The 13,143-nt window shown below is 46.5% G+C and overlaps 2 protein-coding genes across 2 annotated transcripts in view; one reads left to right on the forward strand and one right to left on the reverse strand.

Moving 5' to 3' along the window:
* Nucleotides 1–13,143, reverse strand: part of LOC125894629 (E3 ubiquitin-protein ligase RNF123) — a 187,704-nt gene that overhangs the window by 53,550 nt on the left and 121,011 nt on the right. The gene's annotated exons all lie outside the window — the stretch shown is intronic.
* On the forward strand, nucleotides 5,849–10,184 carry amigo3 (adhesion molecule with Ig-like domain 3). Its single transcript, XM_049586301.1, has one exon. It carries the CDS (start codon nucleotides 7,293–7,295, stop codon nucleotides 8,940–8,942), a length of 1,650 nt encoding a protein of 549 aa, XP_049442258.1. The 5' UTR covers nucleotides 5,849–7,292; the 3' UTR covers nucleotides 8,943–10,184.

The following is a 13,143-nucleotide window of genomic DNA, read 5'->3' on the forward strand; positions in this document are numbered from 1 at the left end:
GGTCATTTCACCACCTCAGTCCAAAGCGTCCTGATTAGATCCCTGCAGTCTTCCTCTTGGATGCATTCACACCTGACCTGTCTGAGACCTCATGACACGTGACGTGACTCGAGGTGAGAAACGAGATCAGGTTTCACCAGTGACACAGAAACAAACATGTATCAGACAGGAAGTTGTGATGTGATGTTGTCAGCAGGTAAACATCATGACAGCAGCGATCAGCAGCACGACTCCGTCCACACTGAGCAACAAAAACAACTTCTCACATCACTCGTGTTTTTCTGGGAAGAAATCGAAGAAATCCTCTTTTTCTATTTTCACACCTTCACAGCAACACTCACACTGAACCTCCAACATGATGCACACCTGAACGCTTCTTCTTCTTCTCTTCATCTGTCTGTCTCTGCTTGTTGTGTCTCATCCATCCACTGTTCAATCATTCTCATTAATCAAACTCTCCTCCTCCTCCTCCTCCTCCTCCTCTCCCCTGCGGCACCACTCAATCCAACCTCTCTGCATCAATCTTTTATAGCGGGTCTTCCCACCAGACCCGACTCCCACTCCCACTCACCCTCTTTGTCTCCTCTCCTCACTGATACTCTGTTCTCTCCTTCTCTATTTCTGGACTCTTCTCAGAGCCGACCTGCTGTGATGCACGAGGTGCTGCAGGAGGTGCTGCACTGCTGTCTTGGTCGGTGGGTGGATGTTCTGTGTCTCTGCTGACTTTATACTCCGACTCCCAAAATTCCACTTTTCACTCTCCTACATTCATCTGACAGCTGCACTTTGAGGTTCGATGGCGACGGCACGATACAGTTTGTTTTTTGTTTTGTTTTATTTTTATCTATTTATTTCACAGTGCAGCTTGATAATTTATTTATTTATTATTATTATTATTACATTTTTATTTATTTAGTTATTTATGCATTCATCTGTTATTAACACTACAGGTTGAAACAGTCTGTTTATTTTAATTTTAATTTATATTAATTTATTGATTCATGATTTTTTTACGCTATAGCTTGACACAGACTATTTTTCTATTTTATTTTATTTATAACTTTATTTATTTACTTTACACTACAGTCTGACACAGTGTAGTTTGTTTTCTTTTTATTTTATGTATTTATTTTACACCACGGCTTGACAGTCTTTTTTTTCTGTTAAGCGCCGTATCATGAATCACACGTTATTAACCAGTGATGAAATGAGCGTCACAGACCGCCCAGTTCTTTCGTCCGGCCCCTGCATTGGTTTGTTTCTTTAGGGCAGTGTTACACTTTTATTTCTGACACTTCTGTGTGTGTGTGTGTGTGTGTGTGTGTGTGTGTGTGTGTGTGTGTGTGTGGCTGGATCAGAAGTCTTTGTGAAACAACAAGGGCCTTTTCTATCAACCGACCCTGAAACGATCTGTGACAAGCTGGAACCAACCTCAGCAAAGCTCTTCTTCAGACTTCACATCAGGAGCTTTGTCTCTGAGGCTGCTGGAGTATCAGCTGAACAGACTGCTGACGGACTTCAGAGCACAACCAATCAGGACCGTCACGGAGCGTCACTGGGAACAAACTCAGCATCTTGGTCCACTCGGTCCTGTCCCCTGTCATGAGACACTGTGGGGACATCCACTCATTTCATTCTACGTCTTCTCAGGCAGCGTCTGCGTTGTAATGTTTTAATCTCCGTTATTACTGAAGTGAAGAATAAAAGCGGTGACTTTTACAGCGGCGGCGTTCTGTGCTGATAGGTCATCTGTGTCCGTCACAGGAGGAATCCTGAGGGACCGACATGGTGACATTTTCAGGTGAAATCTACTCTGACCTTTTCATTACAGCAGCCATGACACTTCACACAGAGAGACTCGTCTCCTTCATCCTGTCCTCACACGTGTCCCTGCTCCACCTGTCCTCTCCTCTCTGCTCCACGCTGACGACGAGAACATCTTGTGACAGATCTCATTGTAAAGACGAGCCGAGTGAGTCACAGCGTACGAGCTGCAAAATGTCACCGACTGTGTTTCAAGTCAACACGAGTCCATTGTGTTCCCTCTTTAATTATAAACCAATGAAAGGGCAAAGAGTTTAGATTGACACGGCTCATTATACACGCAGAAAATGAAAACCACTCCGACATGAATGAATTATAAAAAAAGAAAAATAAACAATTGAACAAGTTGCAGAGAAACGTCTGAGAAAAGACAAGAGACGTTTTCCTGTTTAACCACATGATGGATGACCGTCTGTCACAGAGGACAAACTCTATCACCACATTAATGTTAACCCCACCTGACGTTCAGTCAGTGATCAACACTCGCTCTGAACCAAAGAGATTAAAGTCCTGCTTATGAAGGAAAATCACTCCCAGTGACTCTGAGGACGCTTTCAGACACGATGACAGAAGAACGAGTGACTCCTTCACGCTACAGATACTCAATATCTCAAATCATACGCCACAAGAATCTGAAACATCAGGAAAAGAACTGAACTGAAAATTATTTGTTCTTTAAATAACTGATAAACTAGAATCAGCACCCTGTGGTTGTATGACTCCGCCCACCAGTCCACCCTGTGGTTGTATGACTCCGCCCACCAGGCCACCCTGTGATTGTATGACTGTGAATGTGATGAAAGCTGCGGTGAAGTCGGACAGTTTCCCGACAGTTTCCAGCAGCCTTCAGTCCGTACAGGGAATCACAGACACACTTATTTCCTGTCTGGAATGATGTCAGTTCATTAAAGTGATCAGACCCATATATCAGTTTGTTTTCACCATCAGTCACACAACATGTTTTCTGTTCACAGAATAAACCTTCAGATCAGACAAATACAATCTTAATCTATAAAATCCAACAGCAATGAAAAGTTTATCTAAAACGTCATCTTGTTGAGTCGACATCTGAACCAATCAGCTGTTAGATCAGGTGAGAGCCAGGCGGTGCAGTCGGTGGAGAGCAGCTGCAGCGCCTGGCTCTAAAAACTGCGGCCGCCTCGCTCTCGCGGCTTTATCGCCGTCCACTTTTGTAATACGTCAGAGCAAGTCGGGATGAAGTCGGACACAAAACTAACCAGCATGCATTGTGCTCCGATCGCCGGTGATCGAATCTGCGCAGGCCTGGCTCATCTCCAACGAACCTAGTGTCTCAGCAGCAGGGCTCCACTGATACAGTTTTAAGACAGAGGAGGTCTGATACAGATTTCTTTTGCACTCCAGCTGCTTGTTGACAATGTTTTGCCCAATGTTTAATATTAAATCTGAACACAGGAAGTATTCATCGTTATTTCACAGAGCTGTGATCTGGTCTCTGAGGCGCATGTTACATGAAGTATCTGCTCACTGTTTGACTTCAATATTAGGTGTGTGAGGGCCAGGTTGGACTCTTTGGTGGGCCAGTTCTGGTCCCCCGGGCCGTAAGTTTGACACCCCTGGTGTAGAGTATTGTTTTTAACAGCAGGGTGTTTCTACTATCAACTATCTTTGCAGCACTTCAGCAGGAAAAAACAAAAACGGCATGACTGACTGTTTCTCTTCTTTAAGTCTCTACTTTCATCCTGTTTGTGGAGTGATGTTTGGTTAAAAAAAAAGAAACCAACCTGACACTGACAGGAAGTAGAGAGTTCACATACAAAGTGATGACAACAAAAAATCATGACAACACCAAACAGTCTAAAACATGAAACCAGCTGAAGATCAGTTTCCTCTTCGGCGATGAACCTTAAAGCTGCTCGCAGCGACCCGACTCTGCACTTCCTCTCAGATCTGTTAACCAGCGGCCAGACACCGTTCGAGAGCCGCTGGTGAACACAGTGAAACATTCAGCGGCTACAGACACTTCCCTCAGGACTCGGTGGAAACTCCTCAACTACCAGAGCTTTTTAAAAACACACTCGGTGAGCTCCGATCAGGGAAACTCATAGAAGGTGAAACAAAGAGGATTAAAGTAAATTCCACCTGCTTGTGATGAACCTGCGTCCTGTCCCTTTAACTGCGTAACTAAAGGTTAAATAAAGGTTATACTGAATAATTATGCAAACAAGGCATGTTGAGACATTTATACACTCGGGAAAAACAGTATCTGTAGACAGAGCCTCTCCTGTGTTATGAATATTTACTTTGGACCCTAGAAAGCAACATTTATGAATTTAAGATACTGAAATCTACTTTAATTTAATTTTCACAACAGCCAGCACTGCAAAGAGATCTTAAATAAAAAGACATATTTAACCATTTCTGGAATCTCAGATATTTTCCTGACTATTTCTCACAGCCACAGAAATTCTACGGATTGTAAATACACCCATTTTCTTGGGTGTCTTCCCACAGGCCCTGAAGCCACTCCTAAAAAAGAACAATTTATACATCACTAATGAACGACTACAGGTCAAAACAGCTGTATTTCACCAGCTCAGCAACTTCAGCCATTAAACAACTGTTTTGATGTCCTGCAGTCTGGTTTTGGATGACACCACAGACGGCTCTTGTTAAGGTCTCACTGACATCCACTCAAACATAGACAGCAGCAGAATCTCAGTATCAGTATTTCTGGATCTCAGTGCCGGATTTGACACGGTGGAACATATTACTACACCGACTGGGAAACTGGGCGGGACTTTAAGGCACAGTACTAAACCTGGTTTGATTCCTACTTAAAGGACAGGGACTACTTTGTGTCTATAGGTACATCTGAGTGGACAAAAATGACATGCGGAGTTCCCCAAGGCTCCATACTGGGACCTTTTCTGTTCTACATCTAAATGTTTCCACAGGATCACATTATGAAAAACAATAAACAAATTTACATGACCTTGTCACCAGAGGACGATGGTCCAATACAAGCTGGATGTGACACAATGTTCTTCAGTTAAACAACGAAAAAACTAAGGTCATAGTTTAGGGGGGTGGAGCCTATCGAGGCTGACAAGGGAGAACATGTAAACTCCACCAGAGGACCACCACAATGCTAACCACTGAACCACCACACCGCCCTATCTATTCATTTATCTATTGTCGTTCTTTTTGAGTATCCAGAAAAGTGCTCTATAAATCCATATAAATATTATTATTATCATTATTATTACTATCTTTGCAGTTTGGTGATGAAACCAGTTTGACTGCACGGTGCCTTCATGAGGAAAAAAATGTTTGGATAGTCAGGAGGATTCATCCTCTGGGGAACATGAGCGTGCGGCTAACATGCTGCTGACATGACAGAAGAATGATGTTTGAGTACAGCCATCATCATCATCATACCTGCAGCTGACTTATCATCATGAATATGGAGGTGAAAAATGACGTGCTGCACCTTTAGTCAGACCGACGGGCAGATGTGGAAATAACGAGGTGTCTGAAGTGTTTATATGAAAGAGTCATGTAGAGACACTGATCACTGACACGTGTCTGTTTGCTCTGATTAATTATATTCATTTAGATTTCAATAAACAGCACTAATGTCTGCAGAGGAGACGTCTTTCTCATGTGCATCTCTCTCTGGCCAATCAGATACCAGACCCCCCCCCCCCCCCACACACACACACACACACACACACACACTCACACACACACACACACACACGCACACACTGTGGCAGCATAAGCTTCAGAGAGGCAGAGATGAAAACAACAAAGTGTGCGGGCCTGAAACAGAAACAGGAAGAGACAGAGAGCGAGCGGAGCAGTAAAAGGAGGAGAACAGGAGCAGGAGGAGGAATAGGAGGAAGAGGAGGAGGAGGAGGGTCTGAGATGGGCGGAGGATGCTGAGGGGAGAGAGAGAGAGAGAGAAAGGGGGAGGAGGAGGAGGATTAAACCAGAGTGGAGGAGAGGAAGAGGAGGAGGAGCTGGGAAAGCACCAGAGGAGGCAGACGCAGCTCACAGCTGAGCTGAGAGTCAGACAGGAAGCAGCTCGACGTGTAGCTCGCTCTCACATCTGGAGAGGAACAACTTCTCCTGTCTGAGAGGTGTTTCCTTCTTTCTCTGAGCCTCAGAGGAGGAGAGGAAGAAGACGAGCTCACAGCTGCACGTTTCACAGATTTCTCTTCTGCATGAAAATCTCTCCTCCCACTGCTGAGGGGAAAGAAGGAGGAGGAGGAGGAGGAAGGGCTCTGCACATATCAGCCGGAGGACAGAGTCACAGAGCAACGGAGCAGTGAGTGAAAGCTGTGAAGTGAAGTGGACAGGATGCTGACTTGTTTGAGAATCTGATGAGAGACTCGGGGTGAGCTGTGGGCGGCAGACAGCTGCGGCCGCGATTCACAAAACCTGACTTGGCACAAAATCAAAGAGATGCTACAACTAAGACGAAGCTCGCGCATCACGAGAGGAGCCACTGAGTGAAAGTTGAAGCTTTGACTGTTTGCTTTGTTGACGTCTGGAAAATGAGTTTCATGTCCACATGAAGCTGGGACGAGGACGGCACAGAGACAAAGTCATCAGGAGGGGACATCTGTGCGTGCTGGAGGTACGGAGGAGCAGTTATGGGCTAAATGGATTTCCAAGAGGTGAGAGGAAGTCATGCTGAACGCCATGCGCCGCTGCTGCTGTCACCATGTTTTCTCTGGACTGAATAAAACCCACAACAAAGGAGAATATTTGAACAGCTTCCTGCACCTGCTCTTCTCTCCACTTTTCACAACACCTGGATGAGTTTAAAGCCCCTGAACTCTGACTGAACTCATCGTTCGTCTCCATTATCTGTGTCTAAACACTGCTGGAGACAGAGCTGGATTTGGTTCCACCTGCTGAGCACAAATTATAGAGCAGAGGGAGTTTGTTTGTTCGCAGCGACACACCTGGACCTGACTGCTGGTGCCTTTTTGTTATGTAGCCACCTCTTTTTTTTTTTTTTGTTTGCCCTCTCCAGATGGCTGCCGTGCTGGCAGGTGGATGATGCAGATGCAGTTGCCTCATTCCACATTAACTGGGTTTCACAAAATAAACGATCAGGCCGGAGCGAGCGGGAGGCAGAAATGAAAGCGTGCATCACAGTGACAGCGTGTTTGTGCCCTGTAGCTTAAACACTGTCTCAGAAGTGACGGCTTTAAACATTTACACTGACGTATCTGCCTGCAGCTCAGGAGGCTTCAGCTCCAAATGTAAAGAGACTGGGAGCAGATAAACATGAAAAACAAGCGGACAGAGTCTCACGTGTTCGTCTGTCAGTAATTTGTGTTTGAATGAGATGAATCCCACAGCATGAAGGATGTGAAACACACATTTACAGAGTGTAGGGAGTAACAGAGATAAAAGCTGGGTCATAGAGAGATTACAAACACATCTGGTGCCCGCGGCCTGCTGGTGGCATCATGCTGAATGTTGCTGGGAGCACTGGTTTTCTGCAGGGTGTGGTGGCAGCAGCGGTTACAGCAGCGTCACCGTCATGGTGGTCTGTCGTTGTCTCGTTATTTTGTCTCCAGCTCCCCCAGCTGAGCCGCGTCCAGGCCACCATCTGCCTGTCTCAAGGCTCCTCCCAGGCCGGCGGATGCGTCTGTGCCTCAGACATCCTCAGCTGCACCGCCCTGAGTCTGGACCAGGTCCCCAGAGAGATGCCCATCTCCACCGTCACTCTGGATCTCAGCCACAACCGCATCGTGCAGCTGGACGGGGGCAGCTTTGAAGGACTTTACCGATTGGAGACATTACGGTTAGCGCACAACCAGCTGACCACTATTCACCCGGGGGCGTTTCGAAACACCTCCGGGACTCTGCTCAGACATCTGGACCTGTCGTCCAATCAGCTTCGTGTTTTGGGGCAGCACTACTTCCTGGAATTGCCTGGATTGGAGGAATTGCTGCTGTTCAACAACCGTATTGTCCGTGTGGAGAGCAGAGCTCTGGCCGGGCTGAGCAGCCTCCGCAAGGCCTACCTCAGTCACAACCGCCTCACTGACTTCCCCTTCTTCTCCATCCAAGAGCACAGCCACCCTCACCTGTCCCTGCTGGACCTGTCTTCCAACCGCCTGCCCAAACTGCCCCTGGAGGACATATCAAACTTACCCATCTCAGTGCAGAGAGGACTCTACCTTCACAACAACTCCCTGGTGTGTGAGTGCTCCATGTACGGACTGTTCCGGCACTGGGAACAGAGAGACTTTGCCTCTGTGACAGACTTCAGAAAAGAGTACACCTGTCTGGTCTACGGGATCCAGAGAGGCACCGTACGCTTCTTCCAGCACGACCGCTTCTTTGAGAAATGCAACCTGACTGCGATGAGTCAGGCGCTCAGAGAGCAGAACAGCAGTGTTTCAGTGAAGGCAGGGAGTCCAGTGCTGCTGCACTGCGTGACCACGCTCACCGGACATCATGTGACCTTTCTGTGGGTGTCACCCAATCAGGAGTACGTGGCACCGCCGGGAAACAATGGGTCATTGAAAATGTTCACCAACGGCAGCCTGGAGATCGTGGCGGCTCGAGCTGCGGATGCTGGGATCTACTGGTGCATGTCTCTGGACCAGCAGCAGCAGCGCAACGAGACGCGGGAGGTCAACGTAACAGTGTTGCTGCAACATGACGAGCCTCACGAGTCGTTCAACACCGGATTCACCACCCTGCTGGGCTGCGTGGTGAGCCTGGTGCTGGTCCTCATGTACCTGTACCTGACGCCCTGCCGCTGCCCTCCCTGCCCTAAAGTCCTGACCACAGCCACCACCACCCCGAGCCAGGGGAACGAGGCTGGGGCGGGCAGCGCCCAGTCCTCCATCCTCACCCCCACCCCGCCGGCGACCACTGAGGGACCGGGCCGCAAGGTCAGTACCAACAAGCATGTGGTCTTTCTGGAGCCAATTAGAGAGCAGCAGAACGGCAGACTCAGGGCGGGGCCAGCAGGACATTTGGGTCCAGGTTTATTACTAGAGGCAGAGCAGCACTCAAAGCTCCACAACCAGTCGCAACAGAGGGCGGGGGAGACAGACTCCATCATGTCCATGTTCTCAGACACTCCCATCATGTTGCCATAGCAACAGGACTAACAGAGACAGAGACACAGACTGGCACCATCATCACCTGTCACTTCCTCCTCTGCTTCTCCGTTACCTCCAGACCACCTCCCACTGTACCCACTGCACCCACTATCACACCCCCTCCCACTGCACCCACTGCACCCACTATCACACCCCCTCCCACTGCACCCACTGCACCCAGCACCACAACCCCTCCCACTGCACCCACTACCACACCTGAGCAGACCAGTATCCCAATCTCTGCTGTCGCCTGGTGAAACAGAACAAGTGCAATTTGCAGATTCTGAATACTGTTAATCAAACGGACACATATTGTAGTTTGCCCAGCTGGAAGCCGCTGAGTCCTACAGCCATAAACCAATGCACTGTGACGGGACGGGCTGAGACAGACTGACAGGGACGGGACGGTGTTGACGGAGAGGACACAGGAGAGAGAGGACAGTACGAACCTGTCAGAATTAAAACAAACCAAAAATAGAGAGATTGTGAAGTCGCGGAGGAGCTGCCTCAAAGTCTGAGCGAGGAAACTGTTTGAGACGAAGTTGAAAGGACGTTCTCCTGCCAACACGACGAGCATGGACCGCTGCTGTCCCTTTAAGCACGGCTTGTACCTTTAATAAACATTTGCTGCGGATGCCTTCTTGTCTCCTAATGAGATGTAGAGAAAAGAAAAAAAATCTTTTTGTAGAGCTTTTAGGCTTTTCCTTTTTTTCAGTCGGTTGATTAGAGCCAAACCAACGTGTGTGTAGTGTCGCTCTGTCACAATGTGAAACGTTTTAGAGTAGACGAGCAAGAGAAGAAGAAGAAGAAGAGCTTTTAGCAAGTAAAAATAGAAACTCTTTTAAAGGATAAGGTTTGAACTCCCATCCCCCTTCCTCCTCCTCCTCCTCCTCCTCCTCTCCTCTGGAACCTGATTACTGTCATCATCAGTCAGTACAGAAGTCGAGGAAAAACAAAAGGGAAATAAATGAATTAGAGCATCAGTTGAAATAATTTATGCTGCAGAAGAAGAAGTGTTGTGTTGTTGAGTTGGAGGCAGTGAACTTTTTATTGCTCTTTTTTTATTCACTCAGTCAATAAATGTGGAAATGAATCTGTGGAGGTGAATCTGCAGCAGGACTGACGGACAATTAGGGCGGACATGTTTCTGTTTTTCTTGTCTTCACTGTATTCACTGCCCCCCCTCCCCCGCCTCTGTCTCCTTCCTGTCTCCACCTGCGTGTTAATAAACCTCTGTGTCTGGACCGTCACGGGAACGTCTGCCTTCTTATTGTTACCAACAAAGAATGTGTGTTACATATCATATATATCACCATGGTTACAGCCCCACGCGCCGTCGTACGGTGTTGGCATGGATCGTGAACGACGACGAGTCTCGTACATGGTATTACATCGTGTCATCTGTGTAGTGTGTCACAGTAGACGACAAAGACGACGTCCCAACAGAAAGTCTCGCACGTTTGATTTTCTTTTGGTCTTCACAGCCGTCACTTCGACCAATAGGAACACAGAGGCTACCAGCTTCATCTCAAACACACGCCTTCATTTATCATTCTGGTTTTAGTTTAATCAAACTCGACACTTCCTGTTTCTGTTTCACATTAAAAGCCCCTTTTCATTTCAGCTGAGAGAATCTCTTCATTTTATGAAAAGGCTTTTATTGTGAAACATTTGCAGGAACTTCCTGTGGAGGATTAAGTAAAAGTCCTAAAAGACGTCGTGGTGGACCATCGTGTCGTCTGACATGTCTGTCAGCCAAGTCACAGACAGACTTTATGACTCCACAGTCGTCTGATCTGACAGAGTGACGGACAGAACGTGTCATGGAGTCTGAACCCGGCGTTAGACATCGACACCTTCTCAGGAAATCTGTGGGTCATGTCTTTACTGAAGGATTTCTGCAGGATGTCACAGTCAGTTTCACTTTTCATCACGACACTGGGACGATATGTGTGTGTGTGTGGGCACATGTTGTTTTATGTTTAGCATGTGGAGTGAAATGAATCACTTCTTAAGATTCTATTATTGTGTATCGTGAAGCTGCTTTCTGTTAGCGCATTAATGATAGCTCCCATTATGTGTTAGCATCGAGCTAACACAGTGGGCCACCTGCTTGTAGCTGTCACAGCCGGAAACAGAACAAGATTTATTACCAACAAGTTGTTCAGACGAGAGCAGAAAAACTTTACAATAAAAATATAGAATAGTGACTATGAGAGAGTTGTTGGAGCACTGAGCTGAGCTGAGCACTTAATATTGAATATGTGTAGTTTTAATGCTCTGATAATATGAACGTCCTGTTCTTACACAACACAGGAACAGGATGGGACGGGGGTCACTCTGCTAGGACTCTGTGTGTGTGTGTGTGTGTGTGTGTGTGTGTGTGTGTGTAGAGCTGACCAGGTGAATAGTTTGTTCTCTCCTCTCATATTCAGCCACAGCCTGACTGAACTATCACAACTAACCCTGCAGGAAATGATTAAACATGATTCAGTTTCACGGTGACATCACTCAGTTCCTCCTGCAGTGAACGCACTCTGTTGTTGTTGACAACGTGACGGCTGATGATCCGCACGGGATTTAAGATTTAAGGCTCAGATCATGAAATACAGTAATAACAGTTAGTTACTGTGAGTGAAGACAGCTGTTAAACTGAGTCTGTCTCTTCAGTCTGTCATCAGATTCAGTTTTATATTTAAAGGGATAGTGCACTCAAAAATGTAAATGCAGCCATTATCTACTCACCCATATGCCGAGGGAGGCTCAGGTGAAGTTTTAGAGTCCTCACATCACTTGCAGAGATCCAAGGGGAGAGGAGGTAGCAACACAACTCCACCTAATGGAGGCTGACGGCGCCCCAGATTCAAACGTCCAAAAACACATCATTGAAACCACAAAATATCTCCATACTGCTCGTCCGTAGTGATCCAAGTGTCCTGAAGCCCCGACATAAAAAGTTGTTTGGAAAAACCTCATTTGAACTCTGTTTGTAGCCTCATTGTAGCCTGCAGCTCTGTTTGAATCTGGGGCGCCGTCAGCCTCCATTAGGTGGAGTTGTGTTGCTACCTCCTCTCCCCTTGGATCTCTGCAAGTGATGTGAGGACTCTAAAACTTCACCTGAGCCTCCCTCGGCATATGGGTGAGTAGATAATGGCTGAATTTACATTTTTGGGTGCACTATCCCTTTAACACTGAAGGTTAACGTTCTGCTTATCTAACACACTGAGATGGAGGTTTGTTTTGATGCACTGGATGTGCTGAATGTGCATATTAAGGCAGTACGGGAGGAGGTGCACATTAATAATCCTCCAAGGGCCTCATTTATAAAGCTTGCTTACGCACAAAACGGGGCTTGAAAGTGGCGTACGCCACTTACCACGCAAAGGTTGTGATTTATAAAAATAAACTTGGCAGGAGAATGTGCGCACCTGTAAGCAAACTCTGAGTCATGCGTGTGCACATTTTGGAGACACTGGGAAGTGGCGACGCAGATGGTGAGGTGGAGAAGTGGAGTCAGATTTTTATTGATGTCTCACACAAATTTAATGTCACGCTATATCCACCTTAGATCCATGTTATCAATGAAATTAAATCCAGCAGCCTTATTTTGCGCTTGGAGTGAGTGATAATTGTTTCATAAAAATGTTGTAAAACAAACTCAAATCCTGAATTGAAATTCTTTCTAAATACGTATTTAATCCGCACTGCCTCTAACGTCTCATTGTCCACTCTGTGAGCGCAGGAGGGGGAGAGGACGGCGCGACTGCGTGGAATATATTTATTTATTTAGCTAAATATTTCCAGTGCATTTATCATGTCTCGAAATACAGCCATTAAGCACAACTGTTACACTCATTTCATCAGTGCTACTTAGACATGTGCTGTTCATGACAAAGCTGGCATGAAGAAACGTGTTCACCTATTACACTTTCATCTTTGAATTGTATTTTGGGACAGGGATACCACTGGTTCATGCTGTAATTCAGGCCGGGTGTCTGATCAGACTGATTGCCATAAACATATAAATACTGCGGTGACCCTCGTGCATAATTGCTCAAGATGGCACTGGCACATCCTCCTTTTTGCCTCCACCTTTAGTAAATGTGATTCTTTATGTCGCACATCAATGTCAAACATCCTCAAATTTAAAAGCAACACATTAACTACATGTTGGTAAAGGAGGAGAAATATTTGGTCT

Source organism: Epinephelus fuscoguttatus, linkage group LG1 (genome assembly GCF_011397635.1).
Source record: "Epinephelus fuscoguttatus linkage group LG1, E.fuscoguttatus.final_Chr_v1".
NCBI lineage: Eukaryota > Metazoa > Chordata > Actinopteri > Perciformes > Serranidae > Epinephelus > Epinephelus fuscoguttatus.

What these genes read in the sequence shown, in the direction of transcription:
- amigo3 (XM_049586301.1), top strand. Translation starts at nt 7,293, where the DNA reads ATGCTGAATGTTGCTGGGAGCACTGGTTTTCTGCAGGGTGTGGTGGCA.